The 21,014-nt window shown below is 48.0% G+C and overlaps 2 protein-coding genes across 2 annotated transcripts; both read right to left on the reverse strand.

The window, feature by feature from the left end:
• Positions 1-343: 343 nt before the first annotated feature.
• Positions 344-11,078, reverse strand: LOC115311191 (integrator complex subunit 5). Its single transcript, XM_029969828.3, has 5 exons — positions 10,434-11,078; positions 7,965-8,350; positions 6,002-6,198; positions 4,749-5,897; positions 344-2,311 (listed from the first exon to the last, which is right to left on the reverse strand). Exons 1-5 carry the CDS (start codon positions 10,964-10,966, stop codon positions 1,787-1,789), a joined length of 2,790 nt encoding a protein of 929 aa, XP_029825688.3. The 5' UTR covers positions 10,967-11,078; the 3' UTR covers positions 344-1,786.
• A 793-nt stretch (positions 11,079-11,871) lies between these two features.
• On the reverse strand, positions 11,872-19,936 carry LOC115330299 (tRNA wybutosine-synthesizing protein 2 homolog). The gene is made up of 6 exons (XM_040207632.3): positions 19,660-19,936; positions 17,641-18,032; positions 15,310-15,460; positions 14,042-14,151; positions 13,748-13,905; positions 11,872-12,372 (listed from the first exon to the last, which is right to left on the reverse strand). Exons 1-6 carry the CDS (start codon positions 19,770-19,772, stop codon positions 12,001-12,003), a joined length of 1,296 nt encoding a protein of 431 aa, XP_040063566.2. The 5' UTR covers positions 19,773-19,936; the 3' UTR covers positions 11,872-12,000.
• Between the last annotated feature and the right edge of the window lie 1,078 nt (positions 19,937-21,014).

Consider the following 21,014-nt stretch of genomic DNA (forward strand, 5'->3'; position numbering starts at 1 on the left):
GCAACTCCGCCATTTCTCCCGCAGCGTCCACTCCGGGAACTGCACGGCTGCACGTCGAGTCGGCAAGGGCCGGTGGCGCCATCTCGCAGGGCCATCTCGCAGTAGCTATGTAAAGCAATCTTCATGTTTCAACTCGTCGCTAAAGGGTGGCGCTATTATCGTATTTAGCTCGGTCTCGGTGGACGCCAGCGGCCCAGGTTTCAAGGGTGAGCTTCCCAACTGTGGGTTTTAGTAACGTTGGTCCTGGCCTTACTACTGGTCAGAGCTGCTAAAAGCTTCTTCTTAGTCGAAATACAAAATATAAGTGGCACGAACCGTTTCAATTATTTAGGAAAGTAGTTTTTGTTCAGTATTTTTGATCAGAAAAGGAACAAATAGTTTATAAAGTACGGAAACAAGAAGTGACCCGTCAACATACTTGGCACCAAGCGGTTGAAAAGGCGGCACATACTAGAAAGGGGTAGAGGGATCAGGCACCAACGAGTGGCGAGTGTAGAAAGGTTGGGGATGCACGCAGCGGCGCAGCAGTCGTATACGGGCTCGAGGATCCGACCGGTTCCGAGCGTTCTGAAGGCCTTCGGCGAGCAGGTCTGGCTTGTGGTTTGGCGGTATGGAAGCTCAAAGTGGCTCCCATTCTTTGCTGATCTTTACCCCGTGTTTGCTGTCATTTGTTGCCAATGAAGTGTCATGCCGAATTAGTGTTTAATCGCGCAGCAAATGCAATGCGAGCCACCCTGGCCGCTCACTTCATACAGCCTATCCAGCACATGCTTTAGTGGCACCCTCTCGACTCTTGAGACGTCGGCACGGAGTGCGGTAGCCATAAACGCTCGCTGAGCTCACTACCGCTCCTCTAGTTCACAGCCACTCAAGCGACCAAGGATGTTATGAAGGAGGTTATTTTTTTGCTTCTTTTTTTAATTTTGATTCGCCTATAACTTTTAAAATAAAGCGAAATTCGAGAAAAAAAAAGTTTCATTAGGTTACTACGTTTAGTGCACCCAGGTTCGGTGCAAATTAAGAACTAGAAAAAAGTCCTTGCAGGGCCCCTTTAAGTGTGGCTTTTTAAAACTTTCACCTATGAGAAAGAAGGCAAGGAAAACAAACCCCTGATAACTGAAAGCTGTCTCACTTTGAGATGCAAGCTCCCGGTCAATTCTCATGAATGTCAAAGATTTGGTTCATACTGTAGCCTATTCAATAAGTGTCAAAATGCAAGATCCCACGTTGGCAGATGAAGGCACACTTCTTGCGTTCGGTTGGTAAAGCCCTAGCCATAGTTTGCAATGCCTAAAGCTCTCAGCATTGCTGTTTGAAGATACACTGAGCAAGACACTGCTCATGCAAAAGATCTGAAAGCACAGATTAGACTTTAGATGCTATCTCAGGGAGTCAGCTTCAAGTCAATGCAGAGGAACTTCCAGGACACCGGTCTTGATATCTTTCTAAAGTTGCCGATCACAATACCACTGGGTGATACATTTTGTTGGTTACCACAGGCAAGGCCGTGGTACCGTGCTCAAGTCTGCGAAGCATGGGTCCACATACCTCAATGTTGATGGTTATGTCTGCCGGGAGCGTGATAAAACATTATGGCTCAAGGTGCGACGCGAATACACGTGTCACCTCTTCACCTCGATGCAGCCCTCAGTCAATGCCAAATAACTTGCGGAACATAGGTCCACAGGTCCTGATGTTGCTGGTCAAGTCTGCAGAGAGTGGGATACAATGTTGAGGCTTGAGGTCCGACACAAATGCCCGTAGCATCTCTAAGTCGATGCAGCCCTTAGTCGATGCTGAAGAACTTCTGGAACACTGGTCCGCAGGTCTCAATGTTGCTGATCATAATCATCCTCAGCCTCTCCAGGTACTTCCTGTCCCCATTGTCTGGCTTAAACTCCCGCCACAGCTGTCCGCCGCCGGCAGCGCCATTCTTCTGTGGAGCGAAGAGCGCAGGGCTGGGCACGTTGTCCCTCATGTACTGCCAGATATCCTGGAGGAGGCAGAAGACCTCGAACGGTGTCAGCAGCTCCAGGATCTCACTGGTGGATGTCATGGGCGGAGGCAAGAGCTGCCCCTCCGACATAATGCGCAGTACCCTTTGCGTCGTCTCCAGATGCTTGGGGCTGTTGGCGGCGGCTTTCTCTTGGCAGTTGCGCCAGTGGGTCATGGCGACGGCCATCACGGCCCGGAGAAGGACGCTGCAGTAGCAGAGCGACGGACGCACGGAGGCCACCAGGTGCAGGAGGTCCCAGAGCACAGGGTGCTCCACAAACATCGCCTGGATGTGCAGGTCACGTTCCATGGTCACCTGCGTTTGGTGGAACGTGGAAGAGGTGTTGTAGCATGTCTTGAACGAAGGACCATAAGTGCATTGGATGGTCGCTGAGTGGAAGGAGCTATTTCTCGGTTCTCCCACGACCTAGCACGTGAGTTTGCTTCCTTCAATCAACCTTTTACAAAATTACCCAAGCACCAAGGAGAATGCTGACAACGTAGGTATGCATGCTGCACTTGCTCATGTTGTTCGTATAAAAACTTCAAAGTAAACAACCAAAACAAGGCATTGACAAGCACACATGCAAGGTGCTATTTGTTAAAGGGCCACTGCAAATAAACAAAAAAGTTTTAAACAATTTGGTTGGGACACGGAAATCAAAAAATAAAGTTATGCGGAAAAAAAGAGTTTTTAGAGCAATATTGATGGCGTGGGACGCGATTTAGTTGGCGGTCACCTCCTTTCCCCTTGTTTTCTATCTTGGCATTTCGGGCCCGTGAAGGAGAGGGGATCGGCTTCGCCTTCACGACCAAGATGGTCATTCTGGAATGACCCGTGACGTCATGCACTTCGCGTGCAGAATTTCAAATAAATCTCTTGTTGTCAATACCGCTCAAAAAAATTTTGTTTGCGCATAAAATTTCTTTTTTTACCCGCGTGTCCCAACCAGACTGTTTTAAAAACATTTTCTTTTTTTTTTTTCAGTCGGGTCGAGAAATAGACATTTCGACACGAAATATAGATTTTCGTTTTGTAATAATTTTTTAACCTCTATAGCTTCTAGTTTCATATACAAAAAAAAATTGTTAAAAATATCGGCCTAGAAGTTAAAAAAAAAGAATTTGAATTCCTTACAGCGACTCATGAAAATGCGAAGTTGGTCATTTTCGAGTTTGCGTTGTCCACAATAGCTGTCACCTCGACAAGGAAGAGTAAGCCTTCTTTCCAGTGATTTCCCTACACACCCCCTTTTGCTTTTCTGAATGAACCCCCTTAATCCGCAACGATACCCCTATTCTCAAAGCCCCCGCCCCGCCCCCGCCCTCCCCTAAAAATATAGACACCCCCCTAATTTGACTCCTTCTATAGTTTTGTACTTGCATTAGATATAATCACAAAAAACTTTCAGCCTTTCCACCCTGGTGAAGAAAGAAGACCAGCGATGCTGTACTATGGAGGGAATGAAGTAATGGCCAGCCACAAGTTGGCAAGCCAGAGTGGAAAGGCTGGACAGCTACCGCCATCTATGAGCGATGGCAGCAACCAGACAACCGGCCGGCCGGTTGTCTGGTTGTCGCTGTTGCTCATAGATGATGGTAGCTGTCCAGAGTTTCGTGTCATCATTTGTTTGCTGACAGACACAATACTTGGGAAACTAGCCTTTAACAGCTTCACTGTAAAAACAGTTTCCCACGTCCTGATGTGGCCCCAAGTGGCCTTTTAAAATCTTGGGATGTAAATGAGGCACTGCCATTGGCTGCTGCCCTGACACACCGTGCCACTGTGCAGTGACGCTAGCATCGTTTCCAATCAAATCGCATCGCAGGTTGTCTCAAACGAGAACTAAGTTTTCTGTTCGGCTACCAAGAGCTTTTTACGATTAGTTGCGTCGAAAAACGCATCTTTCGACTCCAAAAGAGCCGGTCACTGCGCCCGTAGAAAGGAAAGCGCAAGCAAATGCGCAGAAGTGCGACGAATCTGACGGACCCGCCTGTGGACCTACCGCTGCAGCAGAATGGCGACGCGCCTTCGAGCTCTTCGAGCACCGCAAGCGCCAAGCAACAAGCACTTTGGAGCTCATCAGCGACATGTCAGATTTCGTGAGTGTTTCAATAAAGAAGCTGAGGACATTTCGCGATAATGAAACCGTTCAGAAGGGAAGCGGCAGGAATGCCGTTATCTGCAAAAGTGAAACTGATGCGACCTTTGGGTGGCGGCGAGACATGAGGGGCACGTGGCATGTGCGAACTCGCCGTTGTAGTTGAGGACAAACGCAAGGGTCTTGCATCTGTGCTAGAGCTCGAGTGCATGAATGTTATGTGCCCTTCCAAAGTTTTTTCAGCTGCGTACACATCGCATCGTGCTGCCGCCACTGGACGTAAAATGTGCGACTCGGAACTATGCAGTCGAACCGCCCGCGAAGAATAAAAAAAAACAAAAAACCACACAACCATAATGACGGCTGTTTTCGGGTTGCAAAGCAAGTGCGGCATTCGCACCACAATGAGCCTCGTTTAGAGGTATTGGACAGCATTCTACCAGTGAAACACACTGCTAGAATCCTTAACTTGTGCCTGCAATTGAAGTTGCAGCGATCACAATCACATGGGTGATCATTGCAACTCATCTCAACCATCTGACTCAACAAAGCTCTCACCGCAAACAGAATGTCCCCTTTGCCTTCAGTCTACTCCTTTGATTGTTTTACACATCACTTCAACAAAATAACAAAAAAGAAAAAAATTGTTACCTTAAGAAAATCCTCGTCAGGCCAGGGTAGTCCATTGAACATGACATCTGAAGAAACCATCTCCACGAGCAACAGTGCCACAATTTTCATTCCTGCAACCGGCGACGTGCGCGGAGCCGGCTGATCGTTCACCCAAGGCAGAGCACAGCAGGCAGTCAGCGTCTCCAGCAACAGCTGTTTGTTCAGCACCACCTGCTCCGCCGCAATGGCCGGTGGCGGCACCACGCTCCTCAGCCCTGACCCAATCACACCGACCCTAACAATCGATGATGGACTCTGCGGGAAGTTTATGGACGTTGCAAACTTCTGGTTCTCCTCGAGGAGAGCCACGAATGGCGTTGTGCGCCGCACCTCGCGTTTTCGCGGCGACGAACCAAAGCGCCACGACACCTCTTCGTTGAGGCTGCCCCGAAGGAGGTCCCGAAGTGCCAGCTGCTGAGCCGCCGGCCGCACACAAAGTGTCGAGAGCAGACGCATGCACACGCAAGCTGCTTGGAACTTACGCCCGCCGTTGTACCACTCTGGTCGGCACACCACCGAAAAGAAGTAGGCCACCGCCGAAGATGCCACTTTGACCACTGCGGTCGAAGACATGGCCTCTGGGCGCACCGAGGTCGACAAGAGTTCGGCCAGAAGGTCCGCGTACTCTGGAGCTGAAGTAAGCCGCATCTGCTCTGCAAGCACCTCGGCGGACTGGCAGACGGCAGTGCTGACGCGGGGTCCGGACTGCGGGCTCGCCGCGAGCGTCTGGAGGTTGCGGACGAGACGGGCGGGGTCCGGGACACGGCCCGACCGCAGTTCGGCCATCAGGTGTGAGAGTGTGTGCGGGAGGCTGTTGACGTGCACAACCTCCACCTGATGCACCAGGCCCTGGAAGAGCAGCAGTTCCGTGGGACCACCGGTGGAGCGGCACAGCAGGTGACTGAGGACGGTCACGCAGGTTTTCTCCTTGCTGTGAACGCACATGAGGGCGAGCACGTTCCAGAGCCAGAGGGTGCGAGGGCCGCAGCGGGTGTCCAGCCATGCGCAGACATCATTCAGACGGCGCTCCAGCGCCAGCAGGAGCGGGATGTCGCCGCTGCCCGCATAGACTCTGTGCTGCATTTCGAGCAGCACGCTGTCCAGAAGGATACCGGCTGCACTCTGAACCTGCAAGAATGACCGGTGATATACTCTCTTCGCACATATGGGGAATCTGGAAAACAGTTGCAAAAGACACGGGTAGGGAGAGGCACACAGAGACTGGGACTTACCGTGGGAAGAAGGGACTTTGAAAAGTCGCTCTCGCCAGCGGCAATGTCGAGCACCTGAGCGAGAAATCTAAGGTCCCCGGTGCCACTTTGAACCATGAGGATGACGGTGAGGTTCATCAAGTCTCTGGTCCCCGGAATCTTGGCTGACTCCCACTTTGCCACCAGGCCAGAGAGCTTGTTCAGCATGTCCGCAGACACTGGAAGAGGTGAACAGTGTACCAACACGCATAAGCCTAGAAAGCCTTAAAGGAGCTGTGCAACAATTTCAGGGCTTTGCTTAAATAATTGTGGAAGTTGATGCCTGACACTTCTGAAGTGAACAACAGAAAACAGATTTTGACTGGATACCCTAGTTTTTATTTAAAAAAATTAAAAAGATCCAGGTTTTTGCCACCTCTCAACTCGTGCATCGTCTTCCGGGTCACGTGCGCAGTGACGTCGATGGGGTAGGCACGGGGCTCCGGTGAAGCTCTCTCTCTAGAGCCAATCAGTGAGCAGCGAGAACTCATCCGCTCGCGACCGCGTGATCATGTGCTGGCGGACGCAGCGCAAACAATATGGTGAAAGGAGGAATGTCTCATCCGGGTCCGGCCATACCCGTCTGGCCCTGTCCCCCTTCCCCTCCGGCTTCTGGCGGCTGTTAGCGGTAGCAGGTGGAGCTGACGGTTTTGTGGACCTAACATAGATGGCGCCACTAAAACTCCGTATAATAAAAGTTTTGTCGATGATACCAGGTTTTTGACGCATTTAAATTTATGTTGGAACGACAAGATTTATAGAAAAGTTACCTTTTATCGAGCAGGTATTCGCACAACTTGCTATCTGTCTACAAGACCCCCATTGACGTCATGCCGCGTGTTTCTCATGGTCCCCGCTCGCGGCTGTAGGTTGGGGAATATTCAAACTTTTGCCTCGCTATTACGTGGCGGAATCGCAACATTTCGATGAAAGGGGGTGTGTTTTCTGTCATTTCTGACAAGGTAAACAATGTCATAAGTAGCTAAGATGCCAATTCGTTCAACGTTAGAATCGTTGCACGGCTCCTTTACGGCTATAGTCTCGGAGAGAGGCATAGACACTCAAGGAAGTTACTATAGACCAACAGCTTGTTTACAAACAAGCCCGCGTTTGCCCACACCAGGTGTGGGCACTGCGCCTGCGCAGAAACCGAATTCGCATGAAGTGAGGCGTCTGCGCATGCGCAGTGCCGTCGACAGCGCCACCGCAGCTGCCTGACGTCAGGGCCGCGTGTTGGTCTATATTGAGATGCCCATCAGGACAATCACAGCACGGCCCCCAAATCAGATATTAAAGCAGCCGCTAAACAGTCATCAGAACTTACAAGTGTCATTATTTCACTGGTTATTTTGAGAGTGCTGAAGGCTCACCATGAAGATAATATAGGAAAGCATGAAGGCTGTCATAAAACAGAAGATGTTTGTCAAGAGATCTGTGGAGCTAGCCATCAGACGTTTCTAAAACAACCTTCGAAAGAGTCATAAAGAGATTTACTGGCACGCCTGTCTACATTGTTACTAGTTCAATGCCCACCCCTGCCCGTTTCGATCTGGGCGAGCATCGTATTGGCGTGCGGTCGTGTATCACCACTGCGTGATGTGCATTAAAGACCCCAGGCTGGAAGTGGTATTGCACTGCCTAAATTTCTCATCTACATCATGAACCAGTGTTACCATACCTCAAAAGCAGACCGACCTTAAGCTGCCTAAACACGAACGTCAAATTTGCTTTTTTTTTTTGAGAAGCGCCACAAGAAGATAGTTAAAACCGCCATCATTGAGGAAGCCACAAAGGGCATCGTTAAGGCCACCATCTAGCTAGCCAACAAAGTGGTTATATCAGATAAATCAGTTTACTTGCACCTGGATTATGAAACTGGTCCTATAGTCCAGTTGCAAACGAACTCATTTTCATCTGGGAGGGCGTCAACCTGTCTTTGACTCACCAACACGAGTAAACTCGGAGACAATGGCCGTAAGGAGGAGTTCCGACATGGACGCCAGCTGAAGTAGGAAAGGCACCGTGGCCAGTTGCTCCCTCGTGGGACTGGCGCTGAAGCTGTCTTGCAGCAGCGCCACCAGGGCCCTTCGGATGTCGGCCGAATGCTGTCCGGCCAAATGGCCCAGAATGCCCACGACTGAGGCCAACTTTGGGACCCGTGTCCTCTCGCCGCCCATGTCCTGGTCCTCTTCGTGGCTGATGAAGTCCTTGAGACCACAGGCAAGAACACGGGTGATAACCGTGTTTGGGAAGCAGGACCCGATGTGGGCCACCACCCAGTCAAAGTGGGGAGAGTGCTGCACCGACGTCTCTAGCAGGGCGTCAATGCACCTGCAGGAAATGATGCAGTCAAGTTAAAAAAACGGGGAAAGACGAAGACTAGAGTAACTGCATATGCTCCATTAGCGAAGCAGAGTATCGCAATGGTCTCAAATTTTGGCTTGTAAGTATTGCGGGAAGTGTCCTTCGCTCTTGCAGGAGACGCGACGGATGCCACAGAGATGGCGGTTCATTGCACATGCGCCGTTGCGAGTCTCCCAGGTCCTTCAAAAGCCTGCATGTGCACGCTGCGTCATCTATATTGCTATTTCATCTGCTCGTTAACGGCCACTTTGAAACTGCAGTACTATTATAAAAATAATGCAATTACACATACTATCTAGGCGGCACACAGAATGTCTGAAGGTTTGAGCGCACTGCACGTCATACGTCAGTCCAAGATCTTTGCTTCGCGAATGCAAGGTGAAAAATATGTACAGCTCCCAACCCGGCGCTCCACAGGACCACACTTTCCAGCAAGCGTTTTGGGCATATTTGGCGCATGTGACGCCCCCTTCCCCCCAAGTGAGGAGTTGGCGGCAAAAGGAAAAGGAAGGCGATACTCTGGCTCCGCCATTTAGTGACTCTGGGGGGGCGGCTGCTTCTCAGGTGGGCAATGGGCAGGAGGAAATAGAGTATATCAAGCGCAAAGTAAAAATGAAAAACAAAAGAAAAGAAACAGGATATATTTTTAATTAATAAATCAGACTTATTTTATTTAAATCAGATTAATTGAATTTAAAACATTGTAAGCTATAAAATATTGCTTGTTAATCACTCCGTGTATTTTGAAGCATTATAGTGATTGATCAATTTGTCTGATCACTGAAAATTATGCAGAAGGAATTGAATCATACTGTAAATTAAAGTACAGTTTAACTAATAATTTTTTATTGAGTAAACACTGTCGTTGTATAACAACAACAGCTTGATGTTCATAAGTTGGTGAAAAATCTTTATTTGCTTTTTCTTTTGCATTTTGATTTCCTCGCAATAGGACATTACTTTTCTAGTGCAAGTTTCTGTCTTTCACATTGTTATCTACTTGCAATATGGCAATACCCAACTGACAAACAAAGTGGATCTGAGAAAAGCAGCCCATTGTTCTGGTTTGCTCAGACCACCACTGCTTTATGCTTGTGTTTGGCCCGACATAAATCTTTCTTGATTGACGATGCCTTGATTTAGATACACAGCAAATGCACATAAAAAACATCAAATGATAGACAAACGGTAAATACAAAATATATTTTTTGGGGTTATTTTTGCGGAAAAGGTTCAGTTTAAATTATCATAGCAATGCCAGAATGATTTAAATCACGATTTAAATCATCACAATTTTCATTCTTCACCCTGGTCAAGTGTAATTTTAAGATGTTTTCTTTATTCCTCGAGAACTTCTCGTAGACCAACCAGACAACAAGACAATATGAGTTGCTCCGTAATCCCCGGGTTGCATTTGCGTCTCCCCATCTACCTAGTTGACATCAATACTTGGTTCAGATAAAACAAAGAATGAAGAAAAAATATCTGCAGGTCAATTACGGTGAATTATATAATGTCCTGTCATGCAGGAGACAACTAGACTCGCACCACCATCAGTTTGTCAACACACAGGTAGTTCTGGCAGCTGACAGCGGACTGAACGTTTTGTTGATGTTAGGACATAAAAAAGAACCGATCAGCGTGCATGAGTCAGTAAACACAGCAGACCATAGGTTAAAAAAGAAAAAAAAAAAGCATAATAGACGATTCAGTTATGCCTATCTTGTGCTTCACTGCCTCAGTAAGTCAGCTTGCGGTAGCACCGTCGAGGAACTAGGTCACGTGCAAGCTACGTGGAGAGCAAGTCGTCTGCTTTTTGCGCAGGCGTTGCGGTGACGTCAGAACGACGTCGAGCTCTGATTGGCTCAGATTGAAAGGATAGTGGGTAGACATCAATGCTAGATGCCTCAAAGACTATCTACTTTTTTTCCCAGTTATCCAATAAGAGCTTGGCGTTTTGACATCATTGCAACCCCCTGTGAAAGAACCAGACGAACTTGCGCTCCGCATAGGCAACCTACACTCTCGCTGGAGGCCCGTGCATACGCACCTATCCGGATCGGTGTCGATCAGCGTGGACAAGCACTGCGTGGTCAGGTCCATTAGTGTCCTGGTCGGCGGGCACGCCATCCATATCTGCAAGACCTCGGGCAGGCTGGACGAGTAGTGGACGATCCTGCGGTCGGCGTACTTGCGCGTCAGGTGGCCCAGCAGCTCGAGCGACCAGGTCGAGATAATGGGGGCCCAAGCGTTCAGGTTGCTCTTGATGAACCCGGACAGGACGGCCTGCACCTCGTCGACGGCGATCTCGCGTTCCCCGGACAGATCGGTCGGCACACCGGTGTCCTCGGAGTCGAGGCGCATGATGTGTCGGTTGACGGCGTCGTCGAACAAGTTGTGCATGTACTCGAGTACGGCTTCGCGGGCCACCGGCAGCGTCTTGAGGAGGCGGATGGCCGCCTTGGCGACGTCGCCGCTCTTGATCTTGCTTTCATAGCCGGACGTGCCCGCGAGGAAGAGTCGGAGGTCGTTTAGCGTACTGGGGTCGGACGGTTGTTGGGGTACCTCAACCGTGCTCGCCATGGCGACTCGGGTGGGGATGCCGGTTTTCGCGAAGGTTTTGTAAGTCTGAGAGACCGAGATGGAAAGACTCGCGATGGTTTCACATCTCTATGGTAGAGAGTGTCACTCTACAAAAGCGGTAAAAGCGTAAAGAATAATGCCGGTAGCTTCTTGGCTTCTGGCGAACTCGCACGCCATCAACAAAGCATCCATATATTCGATCGGATTTGGATTGGATCTGTCGACTACTTTTATGACAACATGAACGCTATCATCAATCCATAAAAGAGACAAAATAACGAATCTAATTGGGGCATTAAAAACTATTATAAATCTTCAAAACTTCAATCCTTTCTATTATACATCTTCAAAAATTCAATACTTTACGCTTCGATTGATGAGACGTACAGAATACACGAGACCATGAACCGCGCTACCTAGACCTGGCAACGCTGATTTTTCCTTTCTGCCGCTGAATTTAAACGACCCACGAGTGTGCACGCACGATGCACACAAGTACGTACACATTGTTGAATTCAAGCCTCCACTTTATTTACACTGAGAATCTGTCTACTCAGTGTCTGCACGTTCGATTGTCTTCATTGTCCTAAAAAATAAATTGAGCACGGAACTTCATGGAACCCTTTTTGCCAAGAGATCGTGCTAAATTTCATAACAAAACACACTACAGTGCACGATCGCACATTCTACAGTGTAGTGTCGTGCACCATTGTAGAGCAGGTTTCTATCTGGTGGCCCTCCCTTACTAACCTATGCACTTGCAGCCAACCACGAGACAATAAGTTTGTATGTCAATGTGAGGTGTCTGCAGTCAATACTTATGCTTAGACATTTACACAAACATTCAAGCACAAAAATGCAGGGCTAAATGCCCTCTCAAAATATTTAGCAATAAAACAACGTTCTTTTTGGTAACAAGGTGAATTCCTTTTTATTTATTTTTTCATTCATTTCCTTTTATGCCACTGCCTTTGGTAATAACCTATTTATTAATAACAAAACTTCATCCATTCTAAAAAAGATATTACACACAGTCACGGGGTTTTCTGCCGCCTGCAGCACAGGTCCATCACGATGTGAGCCACATGAGGAGCGTAAGACTTCACATGCTCCACGTGAGTGCACTCGACCACCCACCCTCCACCTCGAAGTTCATCCAGCATATTACGGATGGTGTCGCAAACTTCGGCCGCACGCATTTGCCACTGCTTCTCTTTACTACATTTGGACCCAGTCTGAGCTTCGCTGCCCCTGGCATGGTTTGGATGGGTGTCCACATTCTCATGGACATGAAGCCAATACTGTCCATAGCCGCTTCTCAAAGCCTTGCATGCCGTGGGCCAGCCGGACTCCGAGGATGGAATCAGACCTAGGTTGACTCGATCTGCGACGCCTTCCGGGCATACCTGAAAGAAGTTTGCGAGCGAAGAAAAACACATATAGAGAAATTTAGTATTCACGCTCCAGCAGAGTTAACAATGGGTGAGCCTCGTATAATCCCCACAAACACAGCGGTTACGAAAGTCGCCCATAGAGCATTGCCCTACGCTGCAGAGATGCTTCCTTGTTTGAGGGTGCGGTCCCAAAAAGGGGTTACCTGCAGTGGGGACTGTGTCGGCTACATTTTAGAATAGTCACCCACATTCAGATCACAAAAAGCATGTGATATAGAGAACAGCACTCCAAGTAGTGCCCCCTACAACTGACATATTGAAGCTTTATCCCTTTCATCTGTATTCTGAGTATGAGATCTCGAGTTTCAAGTTTTTAGCTCTAAAGAAAAAAAAATTGGGACAGGCACCAACATTCTGCACAAAAAAAGCTCCACCAAAATTATAAGGGAACTGAATCCTTAAACGGGTACTCCACCGGTTTTTTCATTGTCTCCGATTTGCTTGAAATTTTGCTAAACTAACGAACAAACATTGCTCAAATAGTATCCCAAATATTAGGTCAAAATATTGTTTTTTTTGTGAAGTTATTGAATTTACAGTTTTGGTCTTCCCCATGTTTTTCAAACTGAAAGTCTCTACTGGCAACAACAACAAAGTGACGTCAGTGGAAGGCAGGGGTTAACTTTTTGGACTACAGAAGTTGTTTCCAACGGATTTGAAGCAGTTTCTTGGTGTCAAATGAGTGCTTTGGGAGTTTGCTCCCGTATCCGCGCTCCAGCACGGAACAAATGATTGGCATATTCTATTTTTAGACTACTTGCTCGACTGGCAAGCCTGCCTGCCACTGACGTCACGGCACTGAAAAGTGCGCGAATATTTGAATATTGGTTTTGCACCATTTTCATTTGCCGATTTAACAATACCTATTATGAATTTCGCGATGCTAGTTAGCATACCGGAAAGGCTAAAGGCCGGGGAGTCAGAGAATATAGTTAGTTGAGGTAGCTCAAAAAATCGGTGGAGTACCCCTTTAACACCCAGGATCATGGAGGTACGAAGAAGAGGAGCCGACACACCAGTTCAAGCCAGCCAAACGAGAAGATCTTAATTGAAGCCAGGAGCAGAGGACACGGTCGGTGGGAACGCCCCCAAGGGTGACCAAAACAGCTGTTGGTGCCAAGTCAGCTCTCCTCTTCGTCCAATGGTGCCTCTTGGCTTTGGTCATCGTTGGGAGCGCGTCCCGCCACCCTTTTGGCTTCACCTCTGGTGGCGTCATGTCACCCCCCAAAAGCTTCCTACCTTCATGTCCAAGATGAAGAAGATATTGAGTCTCGCAGCAATACAAGCAGAAGGCAAGACAAGACAAGTCTCTAACCCCCTCTCTGACCTTTCTGCAGTCTCCAAAATGTATGGTGCAGCGGTCTTCAACACCGTTGAGCTGCAGGTTCTTGGTCAATGCCTCGGCGGCGTCCTTGTTCCACTCGCAGGAGTGAACATGTCTTGCCTTAGCATGAACTAAGTATGGCAACGTGAAGTACCCGATTCCTGAAACAGTAGTAAGTGGAAGAAATCAGATGCGGTTGACACACATTCGAGCGTTCGCGACGTTCCACAAATGTGTGGAAAGCTTTACGTAACATTTAGGTCTTATACAAATCTTGTAACAAGAAAGCATTCTTACCGGCGTACAGGTCCACGACAGTTTCGCCGTGGCAGTCGAGTTTTGCGACCCTCAGTTTCTCCGTGATGTTCCCCGAACTGAACATGCACTTGGTGACGTCGAAGGAGTACCTGTTGGAGATGCCAGTGACAACACACATGCTGAGACAAAACAACACAGCAGAGCTGTTGAAAACCAACAAGTCGGCCTCTCAAACGAGCATTGGCTGGTACTCTATATTGACACACGCCGGCCATTATTCAGAGTTGATGTGAACCGGAGCTTGAGCAGTCGACTCTTTAATGTCTACAATTACCTCGGCAGATGCAACGAGTTCGACTTATATGTTTTTGTGTGCATTTATTTATGTGACCATCCTTACAATGCTCCTGAAGAGAAACCAGTAGTATAATAAAGAATACATTACCGCAAACTGACAGCCTCTTCTCAAACTACCACTAGCATCAACAGAAAAACAAGCACCTGCTACCATCTGTTTGAGCATATTTTATATCCACAATTATCTTCTGTAAAACTCGTTTGCAGCTACCTTCGCTGGCTTACGAGGTTTCATGGAAACAAAAAGAACAGCAAGCATTTAGTAGAAAGCAGACGAAACACTCCTAGGAAACTCGGTCATCCGCATCGGGTCTTACCGTTGAAACATGTCAAGGATGTTGCTGCTATTTTCATAGGAACACAGCTACGCCATTAAATTTTGCAAAGTAAAGCCGGTACCACTAAAATAACACCTTTGATGAAAATTTTAGCTCGTTGTCTGCAGGCAGAGTTCTCTGGCACGTTTTACAGCGAGCCCCTCAATTTCCAACACCCTGTAGATGAAACGGTGGCTAAAAAGATGGAAACAGAATTAGTTCTCATGCCCAAGTCCCACTAGAGTGGCAAACCAAAACTACCGACACCGACAAGCCCAGAGCATGTGCAGCATCCCCGTGAAGGTGCCTTTGGCAGTACACGTAGCAGAGCGCGTTGAAAACTACAGAATACACAGAAAGAATAAAACACATGAAGGACGAACACAGACGCACACGGTTCTGTGTGCGTCTGTGTTCGTCCTTCATGTGTTTTATTCTTTCTGTGTATTCTGCCTTTGGGAGGCTTGCAGTCTGTCGACGCTCGTGTAGTAAGCACGAACGATCCCGAGCCTGCCAAAGATACCTTCGTGCGCATGCCGCACGCGCTCGAGGCTTATCGGTGTCAATCGTTCTCGTTTGTCGCTCTAGTGGGACTGGGGCATAACACTCTTATCTCGACAACAGGAAGCTCACTTGATGCCGTTGTCCAGGTGTGTCACCCATCCGTCGCCACCCAGGACCAGCCTGACCAGGGGAGTTCTGTGGCCGTCGGGGGCGATGCGGCCGTTCACCGCTATCCGCTGGCACTTGAGCGCGGAGCAGCACGCGTGCCACAACTTCGGACCTGCATGTTTTCGTGGATTGCCGTGTCGAGCATCGAAGCTTTGCGAAAGACCAATTAGACATACCATAATATCTTGAGAGATGTCCCACCCTCAAAAGATAGCCCGCCCCTATTTTTTGGCACCAAAACGCCAAAAGATGGCCCACCTCTGGTAATTGCAGGACCCTGGCCAACTGTGACCGTTGGCAGAAACAGTGTTACTTTGCCAGGATGGGAGATAAGTGAACATTGTTGACTGGGAAGGACGGTAGTCTTTGGTTCGTCGCCCCTCCCTGCAATCGCAAGTTTCGCAGGCCGCAGAATCTAAAACTAGCACCTCTTAAACATTTTTCTTGATTACACATCGAAAGTTAGCTTATTTCTTGTTTTCACCCAATTTGTTTTCAATTTTAGGTGGGCGATCTCTCAGGATATTACGGTAGACTGTTTGTGTCCTCGGGCGACCCCGATATTTCCGGCAGAGCCTCGTCTCCACTGAAACATTCAGAAATTGCGACGCACCTAAAGATTCGTTTGCACATTTGCGCCTGACCGTGAACGAGTGTTTCGCTACTGCTGGTGGCCACTTACGGCGAAAGATCACACTGATGTCATTTATAGAATGTCGGAAGTGAACCTTCCACTGTAAAACAAGCTGGAAAAATCGGCGCCTACATGTGGAAAGCTCGAACTTTCACCGAACATGCACTGAACAGCGTAAATCTGAAAACAAATTTTTCTTCTGTAAAACAACAAAAATAAAACAAAAAGCTTGTCAAATCGACGTTGGGTGCGTTCACAGATGACCAAATTACAGACGCTATTAACTCGCGGAGTCACCTCTCGATAAGAGCAGCGAGCGGACGATGGACTCCATTGTCTGTGTGCTGCGCCTGTCGAGAAATGGCACCACAAGTTAGTAGCATCTGTAATTAGGCCGTCTGCAAAAGCGCCTCCCGTGGACTTCGGCAAGTTTTTCGCTCCAATTTTTAACTGGAAGAGAACTACGCCTCGAGACTTCAAACGGTAAGGCTGACCTGCTCGGTGCACATTGTGTGAAAGTTAGAGCTCTCTACATGTAGGCGCCGATTTTTCTGGCTCGTTTTACGACGGGAGGTCTGCTTGGGACACCCTTTACTAGGTAGCCCCACAGCACTCGCAGTCTGTATATAACTACAGTCGGTAACAGGCTAAGATTGCAGTATAAGCACTGCCACCATCCCACACTCGTCGTATTCCACTAAACTTCGACCATGCGCGCAATAAAGTGCTATCAAAGGGAGAAAGCTCGTTCCAACGTTACTAGAAAAACTCAGCTGGGAAACTGCCATAGAGCCTGCAGTGAAAAAGTGGCTTCGATCCATACTCGGGAACCAAACTAATGACAATCGCAGCGCCGCCGTTGTTCCCGCAGCAGCCACTCCGGGAAGTGCACGTCTGTATGTATCGGTTCAGGTCGAGTACCGCAAGGGCCGGTAGCGCCATGTTGCAGTAGCAATATAAATGAACTTTTATGTTTTTACAAGTCGCTAAAGGGTGGCGCTGCTATCGCATTTAGTTTGGTCTCGCTGGACGCGAGCGGTCTGGTTTCAAGGGGGGGTTTCCCAACTGAGTGTTTTAGTAACATTGACTCGTACTCAAGGCGGGACATATGCTAGGTTCTTAAACCGCCATTGAATATAGAGCGAAGGTTTCGCAGTATTCGTGAGATCAAAGTCATGCGGTGTCAATGAGAAACGGTACGTCGCTTATAGCACCGCCAGAACCATTTCTCAAGGTCACGGTGAACGAATGATCCGTAAAAATTCGGGAAATATACTAATATCGGAAGGGTTCACGAGCTACCCAACAGACGCCACCGATGCGCTGCCTCTTAGTAAGCATTCCCAAGCCGTTGCGATGCAGTCGGTCAAGACCGGTTTACACAGCCCCGTTTTCTAGAGTTACGAAAGCTTACATACAAGTCACCGGGATGTCTGTGCTTCGTTCTAAGCGTGGCTACCAGTTCAAGGAGGAAGCCTGGCCCACGACGTTTGAGACACAAATGTTTCAGTGCCTTATACGCAACGTAAGAAAACGAAGCTGTGTGAGCCAGCCTTCAGAATCAAATGCAAATATGTGAATCAGTATTAAATTATTTTGGTGACTTAGTGGGATGATTTCGGTCATCAAACACAATGAACGAAGAAGTAAAATCGTACCGAGGCTGTTCCAGCGGGGGTCCGAAAAAGCACTTTGGCCCAACAAGACGAGGTCGCCATGCCTTTCCCATCGCTTCGGCACTTCCGACAGAAGCTGGTCAATCGAACCGTCGTCAAAGGCGGCTTCCTGCAGAAGAGCTTTGACAAGATTTCGGAGCACCTTATGAGGGCTATCCGTCGCCGACAGCCAAAATTCGTGTGTTGGGACCACTTTCAGCAGACACGATTTCAGATTTACATAGCCGCCAATGCAAAGTTCTAGTTTGTTACGAAGATGGTCGGCGTCGACATCTGTGTTGATGACAAGAGGTATCACGGCAGAATGATCAGATCCTGGATTTTTTACGATCTTGCGTGATGTCAGCAGCATGTTGTTGCAACTTAGGGCATTTCTGAAAGAGAAGAGAATGGAACATACACTTAATTTGGAATAACGTTCATATCGTGCAAACTGTCTTTTGTTGTAGATAATTTTTTTTTAACATACATTTGAATATATTAAAAAAAAGTCCCAGGTTGAAGTAAGAAAAAGGTAACTTTGTTATGTTTTGGTATTACACGGAGAAATTTAACGAATCGACAAAGTTTCAGGTAAGGTGTGTATATATCATGAAAAGTGCAGTCTTGGTATAAAGCACAGCATCAAAATGGCTGTCCACCAGTGTTGCAAAGTTTCCACATCAGAACTGATACGATTCCAAAATCGTTCCGCACTTCCGTGGCCTCGGAATGGAATGGGAATGTAACTAGAGGTCTATTGTTTGGAATACACTGGGAATGGAATGGGCTTGGTTCTTATGAAAACTGTGTCCATCTTCAGCTAAGGCCCACGGCCCGCCAGCATCGTTGCACTTCAGGCGGCCGACGGCTTCATTTTCTGACCAGCTTCCGCTAGTCAAGGATGAAAGTGATTCTTTTAGTGAAAAAACCAAACTGGATGGTTGCATTCGGACAAGGTGTCATTCCTGGCGTTGTGAGATTCGACAAAGCTACTGTTGTGACCAAGCCCAATTACATCACAGCTGAAAGGCCACCAGGCAGGGACAAAGCCACGACACCTGCCTTTCTCGGGTACTGGCCCTCACACTCCATGAGGCGTGCGTGGAGTCAAAAGTGCCATAGCTGGCTTGTCGGTAAGGCACACATCAAATTCTGCAAGGCCTCCAAGTGCCACCAAGCACTTTGTGTAACCACCGCTTACCTTAGCACAATCAACACTTTGGGGATGCGTTTTGCATATCTTTGCAATTGTCAATGCGTTTGATAACTCTATACTGTTTTTTCCGGCAACATAATGTAGCTGTCAAGAGCCATTTTTAATGTGTTTTGGTATTAGAGGAATGGAACACAACTTTTTACATTTAGGAATTAAAGGAATGAAATACAATGGTTCAGCCATTCCATGAGTGGGAACGGGCCCACTGTCTTCATTCGTAGGAGTTGAAAGGAATGAAGTTAGAAACGCTAATGGACCTTTTGCATGAATATCGGTAGGAGTAAATGGATCTGGTACCCTCTCTCTCTCTTCCTTCTGGCCGAGCAGAGAGGGAAGATGGTTTCTTTGTATCAACTTCGGGGCCGAAGATAACCCACGATGGAAACAAAGGTGAAGTTTGGGGGAGCCGTATCTAGGTCATTGCGGCTCAATAAGCAAACATGATGTAGCTGACGTTTTCGGCGTCGAACGGGTGGAAAAGATCTTACGCGCGCGTTATTTTCTAGCCACTTAGTCTCGAACCCAGTCGCGTCTAGGTGGTAGTACATCTTTTGCAAAAAGGTGGATTTCAGCAATAGAGTTGGAATGGAATGGGCGTGCTCATTCCGCAACCCTGCTGTCGACAAAATGACTGCCGACAATATGGTTGTCGAAAACCCGGCTGTCGACCAAATGATTGTCGACTAAGTGGTCTAGGAGGATACTCTTCTCAAAGTGTGCGGTCTTGTACTAATTTTCTTGAAGAGGTATCAGCACGGCGATATACTCTGTAAGGACTGGGGATTTGGGAAACATAAACGTACTTGACAAGTGATATTTTGTCGAAGTCCCGCGGCAAATGTAGCGCCCAGATGATGCGATCGTTAGCTTTGTCCGCTTTGTCAGCGTTCGTCTTGTCCACTGTGCTACTTGACATTCTCTCGCGGACATAAGCTTGAGTTTGGCGAACACAGATGATAACTGCTTGCAAGCTTTCTGAGCGATCTTCAAATCGGTTCGACGATTCGCAAGAAATAAGAACTTCACTGACTTCACGCCGACCGTTCGTTGGTTTGTTGACAAACAAGTGCCGCTATCCGCAGCAGGAGCGGCTAGGAGCGGCAGGAACAAGGCAGGAACCAGGAACAACATGCAACCAAATACCAAGTGCATTCTTGTAGTTGTTGCCCAGTAATAGCACAGATGTGCTTAAATTTTTATACATTACCATTTTGCATATTTTAGAAGTTTTCATTTATTTTCTCAAAAAGATTGATCACAAAATTATTACGTTGACAGCGCTGTTTTAACGTGAAGCGGCAACTCGTAAGACAACTCGCCGTGGTCCCGTTCTATTACAGAGGCTAGAAAGGGTTTCCTAGTGTCATCAACGCGGCCGAGGAGCGGCAATATTTTGCGATGACGCGGGCAGGTGGCGCTGCTGCCGGCAGGCGCGCTGTCGCTTGGCGGTAGGCGCGCGGTTTTCAACGGGAGACGCGTCTCCGGATGTAAATGTGTGGCTGTTGTAGCGCTCGCTATCGTTTAATCTTCACGCACGCATATATATATATAAAGACCACTTCTCTACGAGTCTTGCAAAACCCCTCCGCTTCGGCGGGCGTTCTCCGCAGCGCGCTTAAGACAGACCGCGCGGAGCGGTGCGGTCAAAAGAGAAGCGCTTGAGTGTAGTTTCATCTGCTGCACGCGCCTTTTATGTAAGAAAGGTTGGAAGTAAATCGCTAAAATGAGATGATGACGAGAGTGTATGCAACATGACATTTATTTTTATTTTACTGATCGACCGTTGCAGACGCCAGCAAGCGCAGCGCGTGTAACAAACAACCCCTTCATCTCCTCATTGCTCGGGAAACGAATTAAAGGTTCGCGCAAGCAAAGGAAAAGAGCATACAAACTTGCGAATTATCCACAAAAAACATCACAAAGCTAAACGTCTATTCCAGGTCTTTGTTCGCGAAAAATTTATTTGGTGTGCTCTGCCTCTCCAGTACCGCAGTCCGGTCCTCACCGGCATCGCCTCATTTTGAGCAATTTTTGCTTCTCCCTTTGGGAATCTCGATCCTTGTTAACAGCCTTAGCAAAGAAATGCATCCTGGTCAGAGCATAGAATTTGATGACATTTGCTGTGACCACGCGCCCATGCTCACTGCAGCCAACCTCC

Source organism: Ixodes scapularis, unplaced genomic scaffold (genome assembly GCF_016920785.2).
Source record: "Ixodes scapularis isolate PalLabHiFi unplaced genomic scaffold, ASM1692078v2 PGA_scaffold12__126_contigs__length_90152505, whole genome shotgun sequence".
Taxonomy (NCBI): Eukaryota; Metazoa; Arthropoda; class Arachnida; order Ixodida; family Ixodidae; genus Ixodes; species Ixodes scapularis.

What these genes read in the sequence shown, in the direction of transcription:
- LOC115311191 (XM_029969828.3), bottom strand. Translation starts at nt 10,966, where the DNA reads ATGGCGAGCACGGTTGAGGTACCCCAACAACCGTCCGACCCCAGTACG. An exon ending in ATCGACACCGATCCGGATAG is followed by an intron (nt 8,351 to 10,433) that starts GTGCGTATGCAC and finishes CATTTCCTGCAG; the next exon opens with GTGCATTGACGCCCTGCTAG. An exon ending in CTGACGAGGATTTTCTTAAG is followed by an intron (nt 2,312 to 4,748) that starts GTAACAATTTTT and finishes CACCAAACGCAG; the next exon opens with GTGACCATGGAACGTGACCT.
- LOC115330299 (XM_040207632.3), bottom strand. Translation starts at nt 19,772, where the DNA reads ATGTCAAGTAGCACAGTGGACAAGACGAACGCTGACAAAGCGGACAAA. An exon ending in CCCCCGCTGGAACAGCCTCG is followed by an intron (nt 15,461 to 17,640) that starts GTACGATTTTAC and finishes GAAAACATGCAG; the next exon opens with GTCCGAAGTTGTGGCACGCG. An exon ending in CACCTGGACAACGGCATCAA is followed by an intron (nt 14,152 to 15,309) that starts GTGAGCTTCCTG and finishes CATCTCCAACAG; the next exon opens with GTACTCCTTCGACGTCACCA.